The sequence below is a fragment of the Convolutriloba macropyga genome, chromosome 10 (assembly GCF_964194025.1).
Source record: "Convolutriloba macropyga chromosome 10, txConMacr16.3, whole genome shotgun sequence".
Lineage (NCBI taxonomy): Eukaryota > Metazoa > Xenacoelomorpha > Acoela > Convolutidae > Convolutriloba > Convolutriloba macropyga.
The window spans coordinates 25,450,569-25,475,439 of NC_134477.1; the positions used below are offsets into that span (position 1 = coordinate 25,450,569).

Sequence of the window (24,871 nt, forward strand, 5' to 3'; positions counted from 1 at the left end):
CATGAACAAAAAAACTCGCTCCACTAAGAGCGAAAAATGACGTCACACATGCAATTCAGTTGAAATTGCATGAACGAATGAACAAAAAGTGGCTGTGACGTCATATGGTCGTAACAAAAATCATGACGACGAAATAAAAAAAAACCAAGAGAAGGCCAATAATAGCCCCAGCTATCGCTGTGCGGCTATTAATAAAAACAAACCTACTAACGTCGAAAAAATTGCTCTTGAATGACAGGCGGCGAAATTTAATTCAGGGGCTGTATCCTCGATAAATTTTTCTTTATGGGTGCAAAAACACCAGCCGACGGTAGGATTCAAACCCCGACCTCCTGAGTCAATTGATTAGGATAATCAAGAGTGGAATTCGAAGAGAAAAAACTAAGGATAAAAATGATTTTTGTACACAAACAATTTTAAAGTGCGAACTATTTTGATGTCATTTTGGAGCTGAACATAATCCTGTTTCGTATTGAGACGACACAGGGGCTAGTACCAACACCAATAAGCATTAGAGATAGTAAGCAAGAACAAAGTTCGAGTAACGGCCATCTAATTGGTCTTTATGGGTATATCCTGTTTCTTGTTCTGACTTTGTTTTTTGATACTGACTCTGTTCATTTTGAATTGCTTTGCTGAGCAACAGCTGTCTAAAAGCAGTTTTAGCAGACCGAGAAGAGTAAAACTAGCCTAGAGAAGCCAAACAGATTTCACGCAAAATTTGAAGCTGTGTACTTTGGTAAAGTAAAAAAATTTTAATACGACGAAGTAAAAAAAAAGGAGCGCTGTAATATCCGGCTGAGAAGCTGAGGCGGCTTTTAATAAAATATTTCACTCGCTTAGCGAAGATTTCTTCACATCTACTCTGCTCGCTCTATCTCTCTCAAAAACGCGACATGAACAGAAAACCACTCTCTTCTCTTTGCTCTTCAATTCCTTCAGCCGTTTGACCAAAACATTTAGTTTTCACGTGCGGCATTGACTTGTACATCCTGTTTTAAATACACTCCAAAAAATTATTCATCACAAAAGACGCTCCAACACTACTCAATATAGCTACGCTCAGCTTCGCAGCTACAATAAATGATTAGCCGAGCACCCAAAATGTTTAACAGATTACATATTAACAACAATTATTAATCAAACTCGTTGAACTGCCAAATCTGTGAGCACTTTAATTACAATGTACATTGAAAATACAATTGGACAAATCCACAGATCTCTGTCATAACTTCTTTGAATTTAACCTTAAAAATGACGTGCAGCGTATATAGAAGACAGATGTTATGGCATGCTCTTAATTCCTCAAATAGCGTTCATTTCACGGTTGCGTTAGCTCAAAAAGCCAGAACGCGTTCATTTAATATCTTCCATTACGACAACTACAATATAACCGAAAAATAAAATCTCAAAATAGAAACAAATTCTATTGACCTCTTGGTCATGAAAAGGTAGCTCGGTTCTCACATTTAGCTAGTTTTCGCGATTAGGCTTCAAACTACATCAAAAAGTTACCTAAATAGTCTTCAGCCAGGACATTAGGTCCTTTGTCAATGGGTTTGCCAGACCCATTGAATATTCGACCCAACATGTCCTCGGATACACCGAACTTCATAATCTCCCCTGTGAACTCACACTTTGTGAATTTGGCATCAATACCACTCGTTCCTTCAAACACCTGAAACAGATATTCGCTGCACAACATCAGTAGGTATAATTCAAACAAACAATTTAGTTAGGCAGCGCAATTTATTTCAGGGGCTGTAGCTTAAATGAAGTCTCCTTTAAGTGTTCAAAAACATCCCACAAGGGACCGTCAGATAAAAATACCTTTGCCATGTGAACGAGTAAAAGACTATATTGTAGTATAAGGTTAAATGTCATCTAGACGATTGCTGTCCCGAAGAGTTCAAGACGGCAATTAGACTGATGTCTCCATCCCGTTCGTGGAGAAAAACAGATCAAAATCTGATGCACTATGTGAGCGTGTAACGTCATAATGTATACAGTATAAAATAAATTGTAACCTAGCCGACTGCCGCTTTGAAGATTTCAAAACGGTAATTAGACTGGTATCACTATCCCGTTCGTGGAGACAGTCAGATAAAAATCTGCTGCACTATGTGAACGAGTAACAGACCAAAGTGTATAAAAGTATAATTTTAATTGTTATCTTGCCGATTACCGTCGTGATGAGTTCAAGACGCTAAATAGACTGGTCTCCACCCCGCTCCAGGAAGAAGTCAGATAAAAATCTAATGCACTATGAGAACGAGTAACAGACCATAGTGTATAAAACAATAATGATAATTGTCACCTACACAACTGCCGCTGTGAATAATTCCGGACGGTAACTAGACTCGTATCTCTATCCTGTTCGAAGGAGACAGTATGATAAAAAATCTGCTGCACTATGTGAACGAGTAATAGACCAAACTGTATAAAATACAATGTTAACTTGAATCTAGCCGAGCTTAAGGTTACAGTAGGTAATAAGACTGGTGTATCTATCCTGTTCGTGGAGACAGTCAGATAAGAATCTGTTGCACTACGTGAACGAGTAATAGACCAAACTGTATAAAATACAATGTTAACTGGGATCTAGCCGAGCTTAAGGTTACAAGTAGGCAATGAGACTGGTGAATCTATCCCGTTCGCCGACACAAGACAGATAAAAATTTGGTGCACTATGTGAGCGAGTGAGAGACCATTTTGTATAAAAACAAAGTTAATTGTCATCTAGCCTTTCGCCGTCGTGAAGAGTTCAGGACCAAAATTGGACTGTTGTCTATCCCGTTGGTGGAGAGAGTCAGATAAATATCTGGTGCACTATGAGAGCGAATAACATACCAAATTGTATGAAAGCATGTTAATTGTCTCTCAGGCGTCTGCCGTTGTTAAAATGTCAAGACGGTAATTCGACTTGTATCTCTATCCTGTTCCATCTCTATCCTGTTCGTGGAGACAGTCAGATAATAATCTGCTGCACTATCTAAACGAGTAACAAGCAAAAGTCTAGAAAAGTATAACGTTAATTGTCATCTAGCCGATTGCCGTCGAGAAGAATTCAAGACCGTATTAGACTGATGTCTCTATCCCGTTCGTGGAGACAGTCAGATAAAAACCTGATGCACTATGTGAGCGCCCAACAATGTATAGAGTATAAAATTAATTAGGACCTAGCCCACTGCCGCTTTGAAAATGTCAATACGGTAATTAGACTGGTATGACCATCCCGTTCGTTGAGAGTAAGATAAAAATCTGGTGCACTATGTGAACGAATAACAGAACAAGTGTACAAAAATTTTAATGTTTATTATCATCTAGCCGATTACCGTTGTTAATATTTCAAGACAGTGATTACACTGCTATCTATATCTCGTTTGCAAAAGCAGTCATATTAAAACCTGCCCAATTATGTGAACGAGTATCAGACCGTATTGCCTGAGTCAAATGTTAATTAAAGTCTAACCTAACCGATTGCCGTCGGTAAAAGATAGTTCAAGAAGGTAACTAGAAGGTTGTCCCTATCTTGTTCGTGGAAACAAACATATAAAAGTCTGATGCACTATGTTAGCGAGTAACAGACCAAATTGTAAACAAATCAAAAGCTAACTGTCACCTAGCCGGCTGCCGTTATGAAAATTTCAAGACGGTAATTAGACTGGTAGCTATATTCCATTTGTGGAGACCGTCAGATAAAAATCTGCTGCACTATATAAACGAGTAACAGCCCATATTGTATAAAAAACATAATGTTAGCAGTCACATAGCCGACTGCCGTTATGAAGATTTCAAGACGATAATTAGACTCGTATCTATATTCCGTTCCTGGAGACAGTCAGATAAAACTCTGTTGAACTATGTGAACGAGTAACAGCCCATATTACAAAAAAAATATTAACTGTCATCTAGCCGACTGCCGTTATGAAGATTTCAAGACGATAATTAGACTCGTATCTATATTCCTTTCGTGGACACAGTCATGAAAAAATCTGCTGCACTATGTGAACGAGTAACAAGCAAAAGTCTAGAAAAGTATAACGTTAATTTTCATCTAGCCGATTGCAGTCGAAAAGAGTTCAAGACGGTATTAGACCGATGTCTCTATCCCGTTCGTGGAGACAGTCAGATAAAAACCTGATGCACTATGTGATCACGTAACATCATAATGTATAGAGTAAAAAATTAATTAAGACCTAGCCCACTGCCGCTTTGAAAATTTCAATACGGTAATTAGACTGGTATGACCATCCCGTTCGTTGAGATTCAGATGAAAATCTGGTGCATTTTGTGAACGAAAAACAGAACAATTGTATAAATTTAAATGTTTATTATCATCTAGCCGATTACCGTTGTTAATACTTCAAGACGGTAATTACACTGACATTTTTATCCCGTTTGTAAAAGCAGTCACAAAAATCTGCCGCATTATGTGAACGAGTATCAGACCGTATTGCCTGAGTCAAATGTCAACTAAAGTCTAACCTAACCGATTACCGTCGGTAAAAAGGAGTTCAAGAAGGTAATTAGACAGTTGTCACTATCTTGTTCGTGGAAACAAACATAAAAAATCTGATGCACTATGTTAGCGAGTAGCAGTCAATATTGTAAACAAATCAAAAGCCAACTGTCACCTAGCCGACTGCCGTCGTGAAAATTTCAAGACGGTAATTAGACTGGCAGCTATATTCCGTTCGTGGACACAGTCATACAAAAATCTGCTGAACTATGTGAACGAGTAGAAGACCATATTGTATAAAAACATAATGTTCACTGTCACCTAGCCGACTGCCGTTATTAAGATTTCCAGACGGTAATTACACTCGTATCTATATTCCGCTCGTGGAGACATTCAGATAAAAGTCTGTTGCACCATGTGAACGAATCACAGCCCATATTGTATAAAAACATAATGTTAACTGTCACCTAGCCGACTGCCGTTATGAAGATTTCGAGACGATAATTAGACTCGTATCTATATTCCGTTCCTGGAGACAGTCAGATAAAACTCTGTTGAACTCTGTGAACGAGTAACAGCCCATATTATATAAAAATAATATTAACTGTCACCTAGCCGACTGCCGTTATGAAGATTTCAAGACGATAATTAGACTCGTATCTATATTCCGTTCATGGACACAGTCATACAAAGATCTGCACTCTTTGAAAGAGTAACAAGCAAAAGTCTAGAAAAGTATAACGTTAATTGTCATCTAGCCGATTGCCGTCGAGAAGAGTTCAAGACGGTATTAGGCTGATGTCTGTATCCCGTTCGTGGAGACAGTCAGATAAAAACATGATGCACTATGTGAGCACGTAACATCATAATGTATAGAGTATAAAATTAATTATGACCTAACCCACCACCGCTTTGAAGATTTCAATGCGGTAATTAGACTGGTATGACCATCCCGTTCGTTGAGAGTCAGATAAAAATCTGGTGCATTTTGTGAATGAATAACAGAACAATTGTATAAAATTTTGATGTTTATTATCATCTAGCCGATTACTGTTGTTAATATTTCAAGACGGTAATTACACTGATACCTATATCTCGTTTGTAAAAGCAGTCAAATTAAAACCTGCCACATTATGTGAACTAGTATCAGACCGTATTGTCTAAGTCAAATGTTAATTAAAGTCTAACCTAAGCGATTAGCGTCGGTAAAAAGGAGTTCAAGAAGGTAGTTAGACAGTTGTCACTCCCTTGTTCGTGGAAACAAACATAAAAAATCTGATGCACTACGTTAGCAAGTAACAGACCATATTGTAAACAAATCAAAAGCTAACTGTCACCTAGCCGACTGCCGTCGTAAAAATTTCAAGACGGTAATTAAACTGGTATCTATATTCCGTTCGTGGACACAGTCATACAAAAATCTGCTGAACTATGTGAACGAGTAGAAGCCCATATTGTATAAAAACATGTTCACTGTAACCTAGCCGACTGCCGCTATGAAGATTTCAAGACAGTAATTAGACTCGTATCTATTTTTCGTTCATGGAGACAGTCAGAAAAACATCTGCTGTACTATGTGAACGAGTAACACCCCCATATTGTATAATAACATAATGTTAACTATCACCTAGCCGACTGCCGTTATAAGATTTCAAGACGGTAATTAGACTCGTATCTATATTCCGTTCGTGGAGACAAACAGATAAAAATCTGCAGCACTGTGAACGAGGCACAGCCCATATTGTATAAAAACATAATGTTGACTGTCACCTAGCCGACTGCCGTTATGAAGATTTCAAGACGGTAATTAGACTCGTATCTGTTTTTCGATCGGGGAGACAGTCAGGTAAACATCTGCTGCACTATGTGAACGAGTAACAACCCATAGTGTATAAAAAACAATGCTAACTGTCACCTAGACCACTGCCGTTATGAAGATTTCAAGGCGATAATTAGACTCGCATCTATATTCCGTTCGTGGGGACAGTCATCTGCTGCACTATGTGAACGAGGAAAAGCCCATATTGCATAACTACATAATGTTAACTGTCACCTAGCCGACTGGCATTATGAAGATTTCATGGCAATAATTAGACTCGTATTTATATTCCGTTCGTGGAGACAGTCAGATAAAAATCTGCAGCACTATGTGAACGAGTCACAGCCCATATTGTATTAGAAAAAACATAATGTTGACCGTCACCTAGCCGACTGCCGTTATGAAGAATTCAAGACGGTAATTAGACTCGCATCTATATTCCGTTCGTGAAGACAGTCAGACAAAGATCTGCACTATGTGAACGAGTAACACCCCATATTGTATAACAACATAATGTTAACTGTCACATAGCCGACTGCCGTTATGAAGACTTCATGGCAATAATTAGACTCGTATTTATATTCCGTTCGTGGAGACAGTCAGATAAAAATCTGCAGCACTATGTGAACGAGTCACAGCCCATATTGTATTAGAAAAAACATAATGTTGACCGTCACCTAGCCGACTGCCGTTATGAAGAATTCAAGACGGTAATTAGACTCGCATCTATATTCCGTTCGTGAAGACAGTCAGATAAAAATCTGCTGCTCTATGTGAACGAGTAACAGCCCATATTGTTTAAAAACAATATTAACTGTCACCTAGCCGCCTGCCGTTATGAAGATCGCCAGACGATAATTACATTCGTATCTATATTCCGTTCGGCGAGACAGTAAGATAAAAATCTGCTGCACCATGTGAACGAGTCACAGCCCATATTGTATAAAAACAATGTTGACTGCCACCTAACCGACTGCCGTTATGAAGATTTCAAGACGATAATTAGACTCGTATCTATACTCCGTTCGTGCAGACAGTCAAACAAAAATCTGCTGCACTATGTGAACGAGTAAAAGCCCATATTGTATAAAAACAATGTTAACTATCACCAAGCCGACTGCCGTCGTGAAAATTTCAAGACGGTAATTAGACTGGTAGCTACAGTCCGTTTGTGGAGACAGTCAGATAAAAGTCTGTTGCACCATGTGAACGAATCACAGCCCATATTGTATAAAAACATAATGTTAACTGTCACCTAGCCGACTGCCGTTATGAAGATTTCGAGACGATAATTAGACTCGTATCTATATTCCGTTCGTGGGGACAGTCATCTGCTGCACTATAAGAACGAGGAAAAGCCCATATTGCATAACAACATAATATTAACTGTCACCTAGCCGACTGCCGTTATGAAGATTTCAAGACGATAAATAGACTCGCATCAATATTCCGTTCGTGCGGACAGTCATCTGCTGCATTATGTGAACGAGGAAAAGCCTATATTGCATAACAACATAATGTTAACTGTCACCTAGCCGACTGGCGTTATGAAGATTTCAAGGCGATAATTAGACTCGCATCAATATTCCGTTCGTGCGGACAGTCATCTGCTGCATTATGTGAACGAGGAAAAGCCTATATTGCATAACAACATAATGTTAACTGTCACCTAGCCGACTGCTGTTAGGAAGATTTCAAGGCGATAATTAGACTCGTATCTATATTCCGTTCGTGGGGACAGTCATCTGCTGCACTATAAGAACGAGGAAAAGCCCATATTGCATAACAACATAATATTAACTGTCACCTAGCCGACTGCCGTTATGAAGATTTCAAGACGATAATTAGACTCGCATCAATATTCCGTTCGTGCGGACAGTCATCTGCTGCATTATGTGAACGAGGAAAAGCCTATATTGCATAACAACATAATGTTAACTGTCACCTAGCCGACTGGCGTTATGAAGATTTCAAGGCGATAATTAGACTCGTATCTATTTTTCGTTCGTGGAGACAGTCATCTGCTGCACTATAAGAACGAGGAAAAGCCCATATTGCATAACAACATAATATTAACTGTCACCTAGCCGACTGCCGTTATGAAGATTTCAAGACGATAATTAGACTCGCATCAATATTCCGTTCGTGCGGACAGTCATCTGCTGCATTATGTGAACGAGGAAAAGCCTATATTGCATAACAACATAATGTTAACTGTCACCTAGCCGACTGGCGTTATGAAGATTTCAAGGCGATAATTAGACTCGTATCTATTTTTCGTTCGTGGAGACAGTCAGACAAAGATCTGCACTATGTGAACGAGTAACACCCCATATTGTATAACAACATAATGTTAACTGTCACATAGCCGACTGCCGTTATGAAGACTTCATGGCAATAATTAGACTCGTATTTATATTCCGTTCGTGGAGACAGTCAGATAAAAATCTGCAGCACTATGTGAACGAGTCACAGCCCATATTGTATTAGAAAAAACATAATGTTGACCGTCACCTAGCCGACTGCCGTTATGAAGAATTCAAGACGGTAATTAGACTCGCATCTATATTCCGTTCGTGAAGACAGTCAGATAAAAATCTGCTGCTCTATGTGAACGAGTAACAGCCCATATTGTTTAAAAACAATATTAACTGTCACCTAGCCGCCTGCCGTTATGAAGATCGCCAGACGATAATTACATTCGTATCTATATTCCGTTCGGCGAGACAGTAAGATAAAAATCTGCTGCACCATGTGAACGAGTCACAGCCCATATTGTATAAAAACAATGTTGACTGCCACCTAACCGACTGCCGTTATGAAGATTTCAAGACGATAATTAGACTCGTATCTATACTCCGTTCGTGCAGACAGTCAAACAAAAATCTGCTGCACTATGTGAACGAGTAAAAGCCCATATTGTATAAAAACAATGTTAACTATCACCAAGCCGACTGCCGTCGTGAAAATTTCAAGACGGTAATTAGACTGGTAGCTACAGTCCGTTTGTGGAGACAGTCAGATAAAAATCAGCTGCATTCTTTTAACAAGTAACAGCCCATATTGTCTAAAAACAATGTTGACTGTCACCTAGCCGACTGCTGTTAGGAAGATTTCAAGGCGATAATTAGACTCGTATCTATATTCCGTTCGTGGGGACAGTCATCTGCTGCACTATAAGAACGAGGAAAAGCCCATATTGCATAACAACATAATATTAACTGTCACCTAGCCGACTGCCGTTATGAAGATTTCAAGACGATAATTAGACTCGCATCAATATTCCGTTCGTGCGGACAGTCATCTGCTGCACTATGTGAACGAGGAAAAGCCTATATTGCATAACAACATAATGTTAACTGTCACCTAGCCGACTGGCGTTATGAAGATTTCAAGGCGATAATTAGACTCGTATCTATTTTTCGTTCGTGGAGACAGTCAGACAAAGATCTGCACTATGTGAACGAGTAACACCCCATAATCTATAACAACAATGTTAACTGTCACATAGCCGACTGCCGTTATGGAGACTTTAAGGCGATAATTAGACTCGTATCTATATTCCGTTCGTGGGGACAGTCATATAAAAATCTGCTGCACTATGTGAACGAGTAAAAGCCCATATTGTATAACAACATAATGTTAACTGTCACCTAGCCGACTGCCGTTATGAAGATTTCAAGACAACAATTAGACTCGTATCTAATTTTCGTTCGTGGAGACAGTCAGGTAAACATCTGCTGCACTATGTGAACGAGTAACAACCCATACTGTACAAAAACACAATGTTAACTTTCACCCAGCCGACTGCTGTCGTGAAAATTTCAAGACGGTAATTAGACTAGTAGCTATATTCCATTTGTGGAGACAGTCAGATAAAAATCTGCTGCACTATGTGAACGAGTAAAAGCCCATATTGTATAACAACATAATGTTAACTGTCACCTAGCCGACTGCCCTTATGAAGATTTCAAGACAGTAATTAGACTCGTATCTATTTTTCGTTCGTTTAGACAGCAAGATAAACATCTGCTGCACTATGTGAACGAGTAAAAACCCATATTGTATAAAAACATAATGTTAACTGTCACCCAGCCGACTGCTGTCGTGAAAATTTCAAGACGGTAATTAGACTAGTAGCTATATTCCATTTGTGGAGACAGTCACATAAAACTCTGCTGCATTATGTGAACGAGTAACAACCCATATTGTATAAAAAACATAAGGTTAACTGTCACCTAGCCGACTGCCGTTATGAAGATTTCAAGACAACAATTAGACTCGTATCTAATTTTCGTTCATGGAGAGTCAGGTAAACATCTGCTGCACTATGTGAACGAGTAACAACCCATACTGTACAAAAACACAATGTTAACTTTCACCCAGCCGACTGCTGTCGTGAAAATTTCAAGACGGTAATTAGACTAGTAGCTATATTCCATTTGTGGAGACAGTCAGATAAAAATCTGCTGCACTATGTGAACGAGTAAAAGCCCATATTGTATAACAACATAATGTTAACTGTCACCTAGCCGACTGCCCTTATGAAGATTTCAAGACAGTAATTAGACTCGTATCTATTTTTCGTTCGTTTAGACAGCAAGATAAACATCTGCTGCACTATGTGAACGAGTAAAAACCCATATTGTATAAAAACATAATGTTAACTGTCACCCAGCCGACTGCTGTCGTGAAAATTTCAAGACGGTAATTAGACTAGTAGCTATATTCCATTTGTGGAGACAGTCAGATAAAAATCTGCTGCACTATGTGAACGAGTAAAAGCCCATATTGTATAACAACATAATGTTAACTGTCACCTAGCCGACTGCCCTTATGAAGATTTCAAGACAGTAATTAGACTCGTATCTATTTTTCGTTCGTTTAGACAGCAAGATAAACATCTGCTGCACTATGTGAACGAGTAAAAGCCCATATTGTATAACAACATAATGTTAACTGTCACCTAGCCGACTGCCGTTATGAAGATTTCAAGACAACAATTAGACTCGTATCTAATTTTCGTTCGTGGAGACAGTCAGGTAAACATCTGCTGCACTATGTGAACGAGTAACAACCCATACTGTACAAAAACACAATGTTAACTTTCACCCAGCCGACTGCTGTCGTGAAAATTTCAAGACGGTAATTAGACTAGTAGCTATATTCCATTTGTGGAGACAGTCAGATAAAAATCTGCTGCACTATGTGAACGAGTAAAAGCCCATATTGTATAACAACATAATGTTAACTGTCACCTAGCCGACTGCCCTTATGAAGATTTCAAGACAGTAATTAGACTCGTATCTATTTTTCGTTCGTTTAGACAGCAAGATAAACATCTGCTGCACTATGTGAACGAGTAAAAACCCATATTGTATAAAAACATAATGTTAACTGTCACCCAGCCGACTGCTGTCGTGAAAATTTCAAGACGGTAATTAGACTAGTAGCTATATTCCATTTGTGGAGACAGTCACATAAAACTCTGCTGCATTATGTGAACGAGTAACAACCCATATTGTATAAAAAACATAAGGTTAACTGTCACCTAGCCGACTGCCGTTATGAAGATTTCAAGACAACAATTAGACTCGTATCTAATTTTCGTTCATGGAGAGTCAGGTAAACATCTGCTGCACTATGTGAACGAGTAACAACCCATACTGTACAAAAACACAATGTTAACTTTCACCCAGCCGACTGCTGTCGTGAAAATTTCAAGACGGTAATTAGACTAGTAGCTATATTCCATTTGTGGAGACAGTCAGATAAAAATCTGCTGCACTATGTGAACGAGTAAAAGCCCATATTGTATAACAACATAATGTTAACTGTCACCTAGCCGACTGCCCTTATGAAGATTTCAAGACAGTAATTAGACTCGTATCTATTTTTCGTTCGTTTAGACAGCAAGATAAACATCTGCTGCACTATGTGAACGAGTAAAAACCCATATTGTATAAAAACATAATGTTAACTGTCACCCAGCCGACTGCTGTCGTGAAAATTTCAAGACGGTAATTAGACTAGTAGCTATATTCCATTTGTGGAGACAGTCACATAAAACTCTGCTGCATTATGTGAACGAGTAACAACCAATATTGTATAAAAACATAAGGTTAACTGTCACCTAGCCGACTGCCGTTATGAAGATTTCAAGACAACAATTAGACTCGTATCTAATTTTCGTTCGTGGAGACAGTCAGGTAAACATCTGCTGCACTATGTGAACGAGTAACAACCCATACTGTACAAAAACATAATGTTAACTTTCACCCAGCCGACTGCTGTCGTGAAAATTTCAAGACGGTAATTAGACTAGTAGCTATATTCCATTTGTGGAGACAGTCAGATAAAAACCTGCTGCACTATGTGAACGAGTAAAAGCTCATATTGTATAACAACATAATGTTAACTGTCACCTAGCGGACTGCCCTTATGAAGATTTCAAGACAGTAATTAGACTCGTATCTATTTTTCATTCGTTTAGACAGCAAGATAAACATCTGCTGCACTATGTGAACGAGTAAAAACCCATATTGTATAAAAACATAATGTTAACTATCCTAGCTGACTGACGTTATGAAGATTTCAAGACGGCAATTAGACTCGTTTCTATTTTTGGTTCGTGGAGACAGTCAGAAAAAGATCTGCTGCACTATGTGAACGAGTAACAACCCATACTGTAGAAAAACATAATGTTAACTTTCACCTAGCCGACTGCTGTCGTGAAAATTTCAAGACGGTAATTGGACTAGTAGCTATATTCAATTTGTGGAGACAGTCACATAAAACTCTGCTGCATTATGTGAACGAGTAACAACCCATATTGTATAAAAACATAAGGTTAACTGTCACCTAGCCGACTGCCGTTATGAAGATTTCAAGACAACAATTAGACTCGTATCCAATTTTCGTTCGTGGAGACAGTCAGGTAAACATCTGCTGCACTATGTGAACGAGTAACAACCCATACTGTACAAAAACATAATGTTAACTTTCACCCAGCCGACTGCTGTCGTGAAAATTTTAAGACGGTAATTAGACTAGTAGCTATATTCCATTTGTGGAGACAGTCAGATAAAAACCTGCTGCACTATGTGAACGAGTAAAAGCTCATATTGTATAACAACATAATGTTAACTGTCACCTAGCGGACTGCCCTTATGAAGATTTCAAGACAGTAATTAGACTCGTATCTATTTTTCGTTCGTTTAGACAGCAAGATAAACATCTGCTGCACTATGTGAACGAGTAAAAACCCATATTGTATAAAAACATAATGTTAACTATCCTAGCTGACTGACGTTATGAAGATTTCAAGACGGCAATTAGACTCGTTTCTATTTTTCGTTCGTGGAGACAGTCAGAAAAAAATCTGCTGCACTATGTGAACGAGTAACAACCCATACTGTACAAAAACACAATGTTAACTTTCACCCAGCCGACTGCTGTCGTGAAAATTTCAAGACGGTAATTAGACTAGTAGCTATATTCCATTTGTGGAGACAGTCAGATAAAAATCTGCTGCACTATGTGAACGAGTAAAAGCCCATATTGTATAACAACATAATGTTAACTGTCACCTAGCCGACTGCCCTTATGAAGATTTCAAGACAGTAATTAGACTCGTATCTATTTTTCGTTCGTTTAGACAGCAAGATAAACATCTGCTGCACTATGTGAACGAGTAAAAACCCATATTGTATAAAAACATAATGTTAACTGTCACCCAGCCGACTGCTGTCGTGAAAATTTCAAGACGGTAATTAGACTAGTAGCTATATTCCATTTGTGGAGACAGTCAGATAAAAATCTGCTGCACTATGTGAACGAGTAAAAGCCCATATTGTATAACAACATAATGTTAACTGTCACCTAGCCGACTGCCGTTATGAAGATTTCAAGACAACAATTAGACTCGTATCTAATTTTCGTTCGTGGAGACAGTCAGGTAAACATCTGCTGCACTATGTGAACGAGTAACAACCCATACTGTACAAAAACATAATGTTAACTTTCACCCAGCCGACTGCTGTCGTGAAAATTTCAAGACGGTAATTAGACTAGTAGCTATATTCCATTTGTGGAGACAGTCAGATAAAAACCTGCTGCACTATGTGAACGAGTAAAAGCTCATATTGTATAACAACATAATGTTAACTGTCACCTAGCGGACTGCCCTTATGAAGATTTCAAGACAGTAATTAGACTCGTATCTATTTTTCATTCGTTTAGACAGCAAGATAAACATCTGCTGCACTATGTGAACGAGTAAAAACCCATATTGTATAAAAACATAATGTTAACTATCCTAGCTGACTGACGTTATGAAGATTTCAAGACGGCAATTAGACTCTTTTCTATTTTTCGTTCGTGGAGACAGTCAGAAAAAGATCTGCTGCATTATGTGAACGAGTAACAACCCATATTGTATAAAAACATAAGGTTAACTGTCACCTAGCCAACTGCCGTTATGAAGATTTCAAGACAACAATTAGACTCGTATCTAATTTTCGTTCGTGGAGACAGTCAGTTAAACATCTGCTGCACTATGTGAACGAGTAACAACCCATACTGTAGAAAAACATAATGTTAACTTTCACCTAGCCGACTGCTGTCGTGAAAATTTCAAGACGGTAATTGGACTAGTAGCTATATTCAATTTGTGGAGACAGTCACATAAAACTCTGCTGCATTATGTGAACGAGTAACAACCCATATTGTATAAAAACATAAGGTTAACTGTCACCTAGCCGACTGCCGTTATGAAGATTTCAAGACAACAATTAGACTCGTATCCAATTTTCGTTCGTGGAGACAGTCAGGTAAACATCTGCTGCACTATGTGAACGAGTAACAACCCATACTGTACAAAAACATAATGTTAACTTTCACCCAGCCGACTGCTGTCGTGAAAATTTTAAGACGGTAATTAGACTAGTAGCTATATTCCATTTGTGGAGACAGTCAGATAAAAACCTGCTGCACTATGTGAACGAGTAAAAGCTCATATTGTATAACAACATAATGTTAACTGTCACCTAGCGGACTGCCCTTATGAAGATTTCAAGACAGTAATTAGACTCGTATCTATTTTTCGTTCGTTTAGACAGCAAGATAAACATCTGCTGCACTATGTGAACGAGTAAAAACCCATATTGTATAAAAACATAATGTTAACTATCCTAGCTGACTGACGTTATGAAGATTTCAAGACGGCAATTAGACTCGTTTCTATTTTTCGTTCGTGGAGACAGTCAGAAAAAAATCTGCTGCACTATGTGAACGAGTAACTCCCCATATTGTAAAAAAACATAATGTTAACTGTCACCCAGCCGACTGCTGTCGTGAAAATTTCAAGACGGTAATTAGACTAGTAGCTATATTCCATTTGTGGAGACAGTCAGATAGAACTCTGCTGCATTATGTGAACGAGTAACAACCCATATTGTATAAAAACATAAGGTTAACTGTCACCTAGCCGGTGCCGTTATGAAGATTTCAAGACAACAATTAGAATCGTATCTAATTTTCGTTCGTGGAGACAGTCAGTTAAACATCTGCTGCACTATGTGAACGAGTAACAACCCATACTGTACAAAAACGTAATGTTAACTTTCACCTAGCCGACTGCTGTCGTGAAAATTTCAAGACGGTAATTAGACTAGTAGCTATTTTTCGTTCGTGGAGACAGTCAGATAAAAACCTGCTGCACTATGTGAACGAGTAAAAGCTCATATTGTATAACAACATAATGTTAACTGTCACCTAGCGGACTGCCGTTATGAAGATTTGAAGACAATAATTAGACTCGTATCTATTTTTCGTTCGTGGAGACAGTCACAGATAAACATCTGCTGCACTATGTGAACAAGTAACAACCCATATTGTATATAAATATAATGTTAACTATCACCTAGCCGACTGCCGTTATGAAGATTTCAAGACAGTAATTAGACTCGTATCTATTTTTCGTTCGTTTAGACAGCAAGATAAACATCTGCTGCACTATGTGAACGAGTAAAAACCCATATTGTATAAAAACATAATGTTAATTATCCTAGCTGACTGACGTTATGAAGATTTCAAGACGCCAATTAGACTCGTTTCTATTTTTCGTTCGTGGAGACAGTCAGAAAAAGATCTGCTGCACTATGTGAACGAGTAACTCCCCATATTGTATAAAAACATAATGTTAACTGTCACCCAGCCGACTGCTGTCGTGAAAATTTCAAGACGGTAATTAGACTAGTAGCTATATTCCATTTGTGGAGACAGTCAGATAAAACTCTGCTGCATTATCTGAACGAGTAACAACCCATATTGTATAAAAACATAATGTTAACTGTCACCTAGCGGACTGCCGTTATGAAGATTTGAAGACAATAATTAGACTCGTATCTATTTTTCGTTCGTGGAGACAGTCACAGATAAACATCTGCTGCACTATGTGAACAAGTAACAACCCATATTGTATATAAATATAATGTTAACTATCACCTAGCCGACTGCCGTTACGAAGATTTAAAGACGGTTATTAGACTCGTATCTATTTTTCGTTCGTTTAGACAGCAAGATAAACATCTGCTGCACTATGTGAACGAGTAAAAACCCATATTGTATAAAAACATAATGTTAATTATCCTAGCTGACTGACGTTATGAAGATTTCAAGACGCCAATTAGACTCGTTTCTATTTTTCGTTCGTGGAGACAGTCAGAAAAAGATCTGCTGCACTATGTGAACGAGTAACTCCCCATATTGTATAAAAACATAATGTTAACTGTCACCCAGCCGACTGCTGTCGTGAAAATTTCAAGACGGTAATTAGACTAGTAGCTATATTCCATTTGTGGAGACAGTCAGATAAAACTCTGCTGCATTATCTGAACGAGTAACAACCCATATTGTATAAAAACATAATGTTAACTGTCACCTAGCCGACTGCCGTTATGAAGATTTCAAGACAACAATTAGACTCGTATCTAATTTTCGTTCGTGGAGACAGTCAGGTAAACATCTGCTGCACTATGTGAACGAGTAACAACCCATACTGTACAAAAACATAATGTTAACTTTCACCTAGCCGACTGCTGTCGTGAAAATTTCAAGACGGTAATTAGACTAGTAGCTATATTCCATTTGCGGAGACAGTCAGATAAAAACCTGCTGCACTATGTGAACGAGTAAAAGCTCATATTGTATAACAACATAATGTTAACTGTCACCTAGCGGACTGCCGTTATGAAGATTTGAAGACAATAATTAGACTCGTATCTATTTTTCGTTCGTGGAGACAGTCACAGATAAACATCTGCTGCACTATGTGAACAAGTAACAACCCATATTGTATATAAATATAATGTTAACTATCACCTAGCCGACTGCCGTTACGAAGATTTAAAGACGGTTATTAGACTCGTATCTATTTTTCGTTCGTGTAGACAGTCAGACAAAGATCTGCTGCACTATGTGAACGAGTAACACCCCATATTGTATAAAAACAATGCTAACTGTCACCTAGCCGACTGCCGTTATGAACATTTCAAGACGGTAATTAGACTCGTATCTATTTTTCGTTCGTGGAGACAGTCAGATAAACATCTGCTGCACTATGTGAACGAGTAACACCCCATATTGTATAAAAACAATGTTAACTGTCACCTAGCCTACTGCCGTTATGAACATTTCAAGACGGTAATTAGACTCGTATCTATTTTTCGCTCGTGGAGACAGTCAGATAAACATCTGCTGCACTATGTGAACAAGTAACAACCCATATTGTATAAAACAATGTTAACTATCACCTAGCCGACTGCCGTTATGAAGATTTCAAGACGTAATAAGACTCGTATCTATTTTTCGTTCGTGGAGACAGTCAGAAAAAGATCTGCTGCACTATGTGAACGAGTAACACCCCATATTGTATAAAAATAATGTTAACATAGCCGACTGCCGTTATGAAGATTTCAAGACTGTAATTAGACTCGTATATATATATATTCCATTCGTGGAGACAGTCAGATAAAAATCTGCTGCACTATGTGAACGAGTAACAGCCCATAATGTATAAAAACAATGTTAACTGTCACCTAGTCGACTGCCGTTATGAAGATTTCAAGACGGTAATTAGACTCGTTTCTATATTCCGTTCGAGGAGACAGTCAGATAAACATCTGCTGCACTATGTGAACGAGTAACAACCCATATTGTATATAAACATAATGTTAACTATCACCTAGCCGACTGCCGTTATGAAGATTTCAAGACGTAATTAGACTCGTATCTATTTTTCGTTCGTGGAGACAGTCAGATAAACATCTGCTGCACTATGTGAACGAGTAACACCCCATATTGTATAAAAACAATGTTAACTGTCACCTAGCCTACTGCCGTTATGAACATTTCAAGACGGTAATTAGACTCGTATCTATTTTTCGTTCGTGGAGACAGTCAGATAAAGATCTGCTGCACTATGTGAACAAGTAACAACCCATATTGTATAAAACATAATGTAAACTATCACCTAGCTGACTGCCGTTATGAAGATTTCAAGACGTAATTAGACTCGTATCTATTTTTCGTTCGTGGAGACAGTCAGATAAACATCTGCTGCATTATGTGAACGAGTAAGAGCCCATATTGTATAAAAACATAATGTTAACTGTCACCTAGCCAGCTGCCGTTATGAAGATCGCCAGACGATAATTACATTCGTATCTATATTCCGTTCGGCGAGACAGTAAGATAAAATCTGCTGCACCATGTGAACGAGTCACAGCCCATATTGTATAAAAACAATGTTGACTGCCACCTAACCGACTGCCGTTATTAAGATTTCAAGACGATAATTAGACTCGTATCTATACTCCGTTCGTGCAGACAGTCAAATAAAGATCTGCTGCACTATGTGAACGAGTAAAAGCCCATATTGTATAAAAACAATGTTAACTGTCACCAAGCCGACTGCCGTCATGAAAATTTCAAGACGGTAATTAGACTGGCAGCTACAGTCCGTTTGTGGAGACAGTCAGATAAAAAATCAGCTGCATTCTTTTAACAAGTAACAGCCCATATTGTCTAAAAACATAATGTTGACTGTCACCTAGCCGACTGCTGTTAGGAAGATTTCAAGACGATAATTAGACTCGTATCTATATTCCGTTCGTGGGGACAGTCATCTGCTGCACTATGTGAACGAGGAAAAGCCCATATTGCATAACAACATAATGTTAACTGTCACCTAGCCGACTGGCGTTATGAAGATTTCAAGGCGATAATTAGACTCGTATCTATTTTTCGTTCGTGGAGACAGTCAGACAAAGATCTGCACTATGTGAACGAGTAACACCCCATAATGTAAAACAACATAATGTTAACTGTCACAAAGCCGACTGCCGTTATGGAGACTTTAAGTCGATAATTAGACTCGTATCTACATTCCGTTCGTGGGGACAGTCATATAAAAATCTGCTGCACTATGTGAACGAGTAAAAGCCCATATTGTATAACAACATAATGTTAACTGTCACCTAGCCGACTGCCCTTATGAAGATTTCAAGACAGTAATTAGACTCGTATCTATTTTTCGTTCGTTTAGACAGCAAGATAAACATCTGCTGCACTATGTGAACGAGTAAAAACCCATATTGTATAAAAACATAATGTTAACTATCACCTAGCCGACTGACGTTATGAAGATTTCAAGACGGCAATTAGACTCGTTTCTATTTTTCGTTCGTGGAGACAGTCAGAAAAAGATCTGCTGCACTATGTGAACAAGTAACAACCCATATTGTATATAAATATAATGTTAACTATCACCTAGCCGACTGCCGTTATGAAGATTTAAAGACGGTTATTAGACTCGTATCTATTTTTCGTTCGTGGAGACAGTCAGACAAAGATCTGCTGCACTATGTGAACGAGTAACACCCCATATTGTATAAAAACAATGCTAACTGTCACCTAGCCGACTGCCGTTATGAACATTTCAAGACGGTAATTAGACTCGTATCTATTTTTCGTTCGTGGAGACAGTCAGATAAACATCTGCTGCACTATGTGAACGAGTAACACCCCATATTGTATAAAAACAATGTTAACTGTCACCTAGCCTACTGCCGTTATGAACATTTCAAGACGGTAATTAGACTCGTATCTATTTTTCGTTCGTGGAGACAGTCAGATAAACATCTGCTGCACTATGTGAACAAGAAACAACCCATATTGTATAAAACAATGTTAACTATCACCTAGCCGACAGCCGTTATGAAGATTTCAAGACGTAATAAGACTCGTATCTATTTTTCGTTCGTGGAGACAGTCAGAAAAAGATCTGCTGCACTATGTGAACGAGTAACACCCCATTTTGTATAAAAACAATGTTAACCTAGCCGACTGCCGTTATGAAGATTTCAAGACGGTAATTAGAATCGTATATATATATATATATATATATATATATATATATATATATATTCCGTTCGTGGAGACAGTCAGATAAAAATCTGCTGCACTATGTGAACGAGTAACAACCCATATTGTATATAAACATAATGTTAACTATCACCTAGCCGACTGCCATTATGAAGATTTCAAGACGTAATTAGACTCGTATCTATTTTTCGTTCGTGGAGACAGTCAGATAAACATCTGCTGCACTATATGAACGAGTAACACCCCATATTGTATAAAAACAATGTTAACTGTCACCTAGCCTACTGCCGTTATGAACATTTCAAGACGGTAATTAGACTCGTATCTATTTTTCGTTCGTGGAGACAGTCAGATAAACATCTGCTGCACTATGTGAACAAGTAACAACCCATATTGTATGAAACATAATGTTAACTATCACCTAGCTGACTGCCGTTATGAAGATTTCAAGACGTAATTAGACTCGTATCTATTTTTCGTTCGTGGAGACAGTCAGAAAAAGATCTGCTGCACTATGTGAACGAGTAACACCCCATATTGTATAAAAACAATGTTAACCTAGCCGACTGCCGTTATGAAGATTTCAAGACGGTAATTAGACTCGTATATATATATATATATATATATATATATATATATATATATTACGTTCGTGGAGACAGTCAGATAAAAATCTGCTGCACAATGTGAACGAGTAACAGCCCATAATGTATAAAAACAATGTTAACTGTCACCTAGCCGACTGCCGTTATGAAGATTTCAAGACGGTAATTAGACTCGAATCTATATTCCGTTCGAGGAGACAGTCAGATAAACATCTGCTGCACTATGTGAACGAGTAACACCCCATATTGTATAAAAACAATGTTAACCTAGCCGACTGCCGTTATGAAGATTTCAAGACGGTAATTAGACTCGTATATATATATATTACGTTCGTAGAGACAGTCAGATAAAAATCTGCTGCACTATGTGAACGAGTAACAGCCCATAATGTATAAAAACAATGTTAACTGTCACCTAGCCGACTGCCGTTATGAAGATTTCAAGACGGTAATTAGACTCGAATCTATATTCCGTTCGAGGAGACAGTCAGATAAACATCTGCTGCACTATGTGAACGAGTAACAACCCATATTGTATATAAACATAATGTTAACTATCACCTAGCCGACTGCCGTTATTAAGATTTCAAGACGTAATTAGACTCGTATCTATTTTTCGTTCGTGGAGACAGTCAGAAAAAGATCTGCTGCACTATGTGAACGACTAACACCCCATATTGTATAAAAACAATGTTAACCTAGCCGACTGCCGTTATGAAGATTTCAAGACGGTAATTAGACTCGTATATATATATTCCATTCGTGGAGACAGTCAGATAAAAAACTGCTTCACTATGTGAACGAGTAACAGCCCATAATGTATAGAAACAATGTTAACTGTCACCTAGCCGACTGCCGTTATGAAGATTTCAAGACGGCAATTAGACTCGTATCTATTTTCCGTTCAAGGAGACAGTCAGATAAACATCTGCTGCACTATGTGAACGAGTAACAGCCCATAATGTATAAAAACATAATGTTAACTGTCACCTAGCCGACTGCCGTTATGAAGATTTCAAGACGGTAATTAGACTCGTATCTATATTCCGTTCGAGGAGACAGTCAGATAAACATCTGCTGCACTATGTGAACGAGTAACAACCCATATTGTATATAAACAATGTTAACTATCACCCAGCCCACTGCCGTTATGAAGATTTAAAGACGGTAATTAGACTCGTATCTATTTTTTCGTTCGTGGAGACAGTCAGACAAAGATCTGCTGCACTATGTGAACGAGTAACACCCCATATTGTATAAGAACATAATGTTAACTGGCACCTAGCCGACTGCCGTTATGAAGATTTCAAGACGGTTATTAGACTCGTATCTATTTTTCGTTCGTGGAGACATTCAGATAAGCATCTGCTGCACTATGTGAACGAGTAACAACCCATATTGTATAAAAACATCATGTTAACTATCACCTAGCCCACTGCGTTATGAAGATTTCAAGACGGTAATTAGACTCGTATCTATTTTTCGTTCGTGAAGACAGTCAGAAAAAGATCTGCTGCACTATGTGAACAAATAACACCCCATATTGTATAAAAACAATATTGACCTAGCCGACTGGCGTTATGAAGATTTCAAGACAGTAATTAGACTCGTATCTATATTCCGTTCGAGGAGACAGTCAGATAAACATCTGCTGCACTATGTGAACGAGTAACAACCCATATTGTATATAAACAATGTTATCTATCACCCAGCCGACTGCCGTTATGAAGATTTAAAGACGGTAATTAGACTCGTATCTATTTTTCGTTTGTGGAGACAGTCAGACAAAGATCTGCTGCACTATGTGAACGAGTAACACCCCATATTGTATAAGAACATAATGTTAACTGGCACCTAGCCGACTGCCGTTATGAAGATTTCAAGACGGTTATTAGACTCGTATCTATTTTTCGTTCGTGGAGACAGTCAGATAAGCATCTGCTACACTATGTGAACGAGTAACAACCCATATTGTAAAAAAACATCATGTTAACTATCACCTAGCGCACTGCCGTCATGAAGATTTCAAGACGGTAATTAGACTCGTATCTATTTTTCGTTCGTGGAGACAGTCAGAAAAAGATCTGCTGCACTATGTGAACAAATAACACCCCATATTGTATAAAAACAATATTGACCTAGCCGACTGCCGTTATGAAGATTTCAAGACGGTAATTAGACTCGTATCTATATTCCGTTCGTGGAGACAGTCAGATAAAAATCTGCACTATGTGAACGAGTAACAACCCATATTATATATAAACAAAGTGTTAACTATCACCTAGCCGACTGCAGTTATGAAGATTTCAAGACTGTAATTAAACTTGTATCTATTTTTCGTTCGTGGAGACAGTCAGACGAAGATCTGCTGCACTATGTGAACGAGTAACACCCCATATTGAATAAAAACATAATGTTAACTGTCACCTAGCCGGCTGCCGTTATGAAGATTTCATGGCGGTAATTAGACTCGTATCTATTTTTCGTTCGTGGAGACAGTCAGATAAATATCTGCTGCACTATGTGAACGAGTAACAACTCATATTGTATAAAAACAATGTTAACCTAGCCGACTGCCGTTATGAAGATTTCAAGACGGTAATTAGACTCGTATCTATATTCCGTTCGTGGAGAGAGTCAGATAAAAATCTGCAGCACTATGTGAACGAGTAACAGCCCATATTTTATAAAAAACAATGTTAACTGTCACCTAGCCGACTGCCGTTATGAAAATTTCAAGACGGTAATTAGACTCGCATCTATATTCCGTTCGTGCAGACAGTCAGATAAACATCTGCTGCACTATGTGAACGAGTACCAACGCATATTGTATATAAACATAATTTTAACTGTCACCCAGCCGACTGGTGTCGTGAAAAATTCAAGATAGAAATTAGACTAGTAGCTATATTCCATTTGTGGAGACAGTCAGATAAAAATCTGCAGCACTATGTGAACGAGTAACAGCCCATATTTTATAAAAAACAATGTTAACTGTCACCTAGCCGACTGCCGTTATGAAAATTTCAAGACGGTAATTAGACTCGTATCTATATTCCGTTCGTGGAGACAGTCAGATAAATATCTGCTGCACTATGTGAACGAGTAACACCCCATATTGTATAAGAACATAATGTTAACTGGCACCTAGCCGACTGCCGTTATGAAGATTTCAAGACGGTAATTAGACTCGTATCTATTTTTCGTTCGTGGAGACAGTCAGACCAAGATCTGCTGCACTATGTGAACGAGTAACACCCCATATCGTATAAAAAACTAATGTTAACTGTCACCTAGCCGACTGCCGTTATGAAGATTTCAAGACGGTTATTAGACTCGTGTCTATTTTTCGTTCGTGGAGACAGTCAGATAAACATCTGCTGCATTATGTGAACGAGTAACAGCCCATATTGTATAAAAACAATGTTAACCTAGCCGACTGCCGTTATGAAGATTTCAAGACGGTAATTAGACTCGTATCTATATTCCGTTCGTGGAGACAGTCGGACAAAGTTCTGCTGCACTATGTGAACGAGTAAC

At 38.3% G+C, this 24,871-nt stretch overlaps 1 protein-coding gene across 2 annotated transcripts in view; it reads right to left on the reverse strand.

Annotated features, from left to right (window-relative positions):
• The window catches only part of LOC142348838 (V-type proton ATPase subunit B-like), a 103,130-nt gene that overhangs the window by 44,580 nt on the left and 33,679 nt on the right, over positions 1-24,871 (reverse strand). Inside the window, exon 2 of one of the 2 annotated variants that reach the window (XM_075400376.1) lies at positions 1,516-1,678. The exons of the other annotated variant lie outside the window; for it this stretch is intronic. Within the exon in view, the coding sequence (XP_075256491.1) occupies positions 1,516-1,678 (163 nt within the window). The remainder of the gene's footprint in view (positions 1-1,515; positions 1,679-24,871) is intronic. 2 annotated transcript variants of the gene reach the window in all.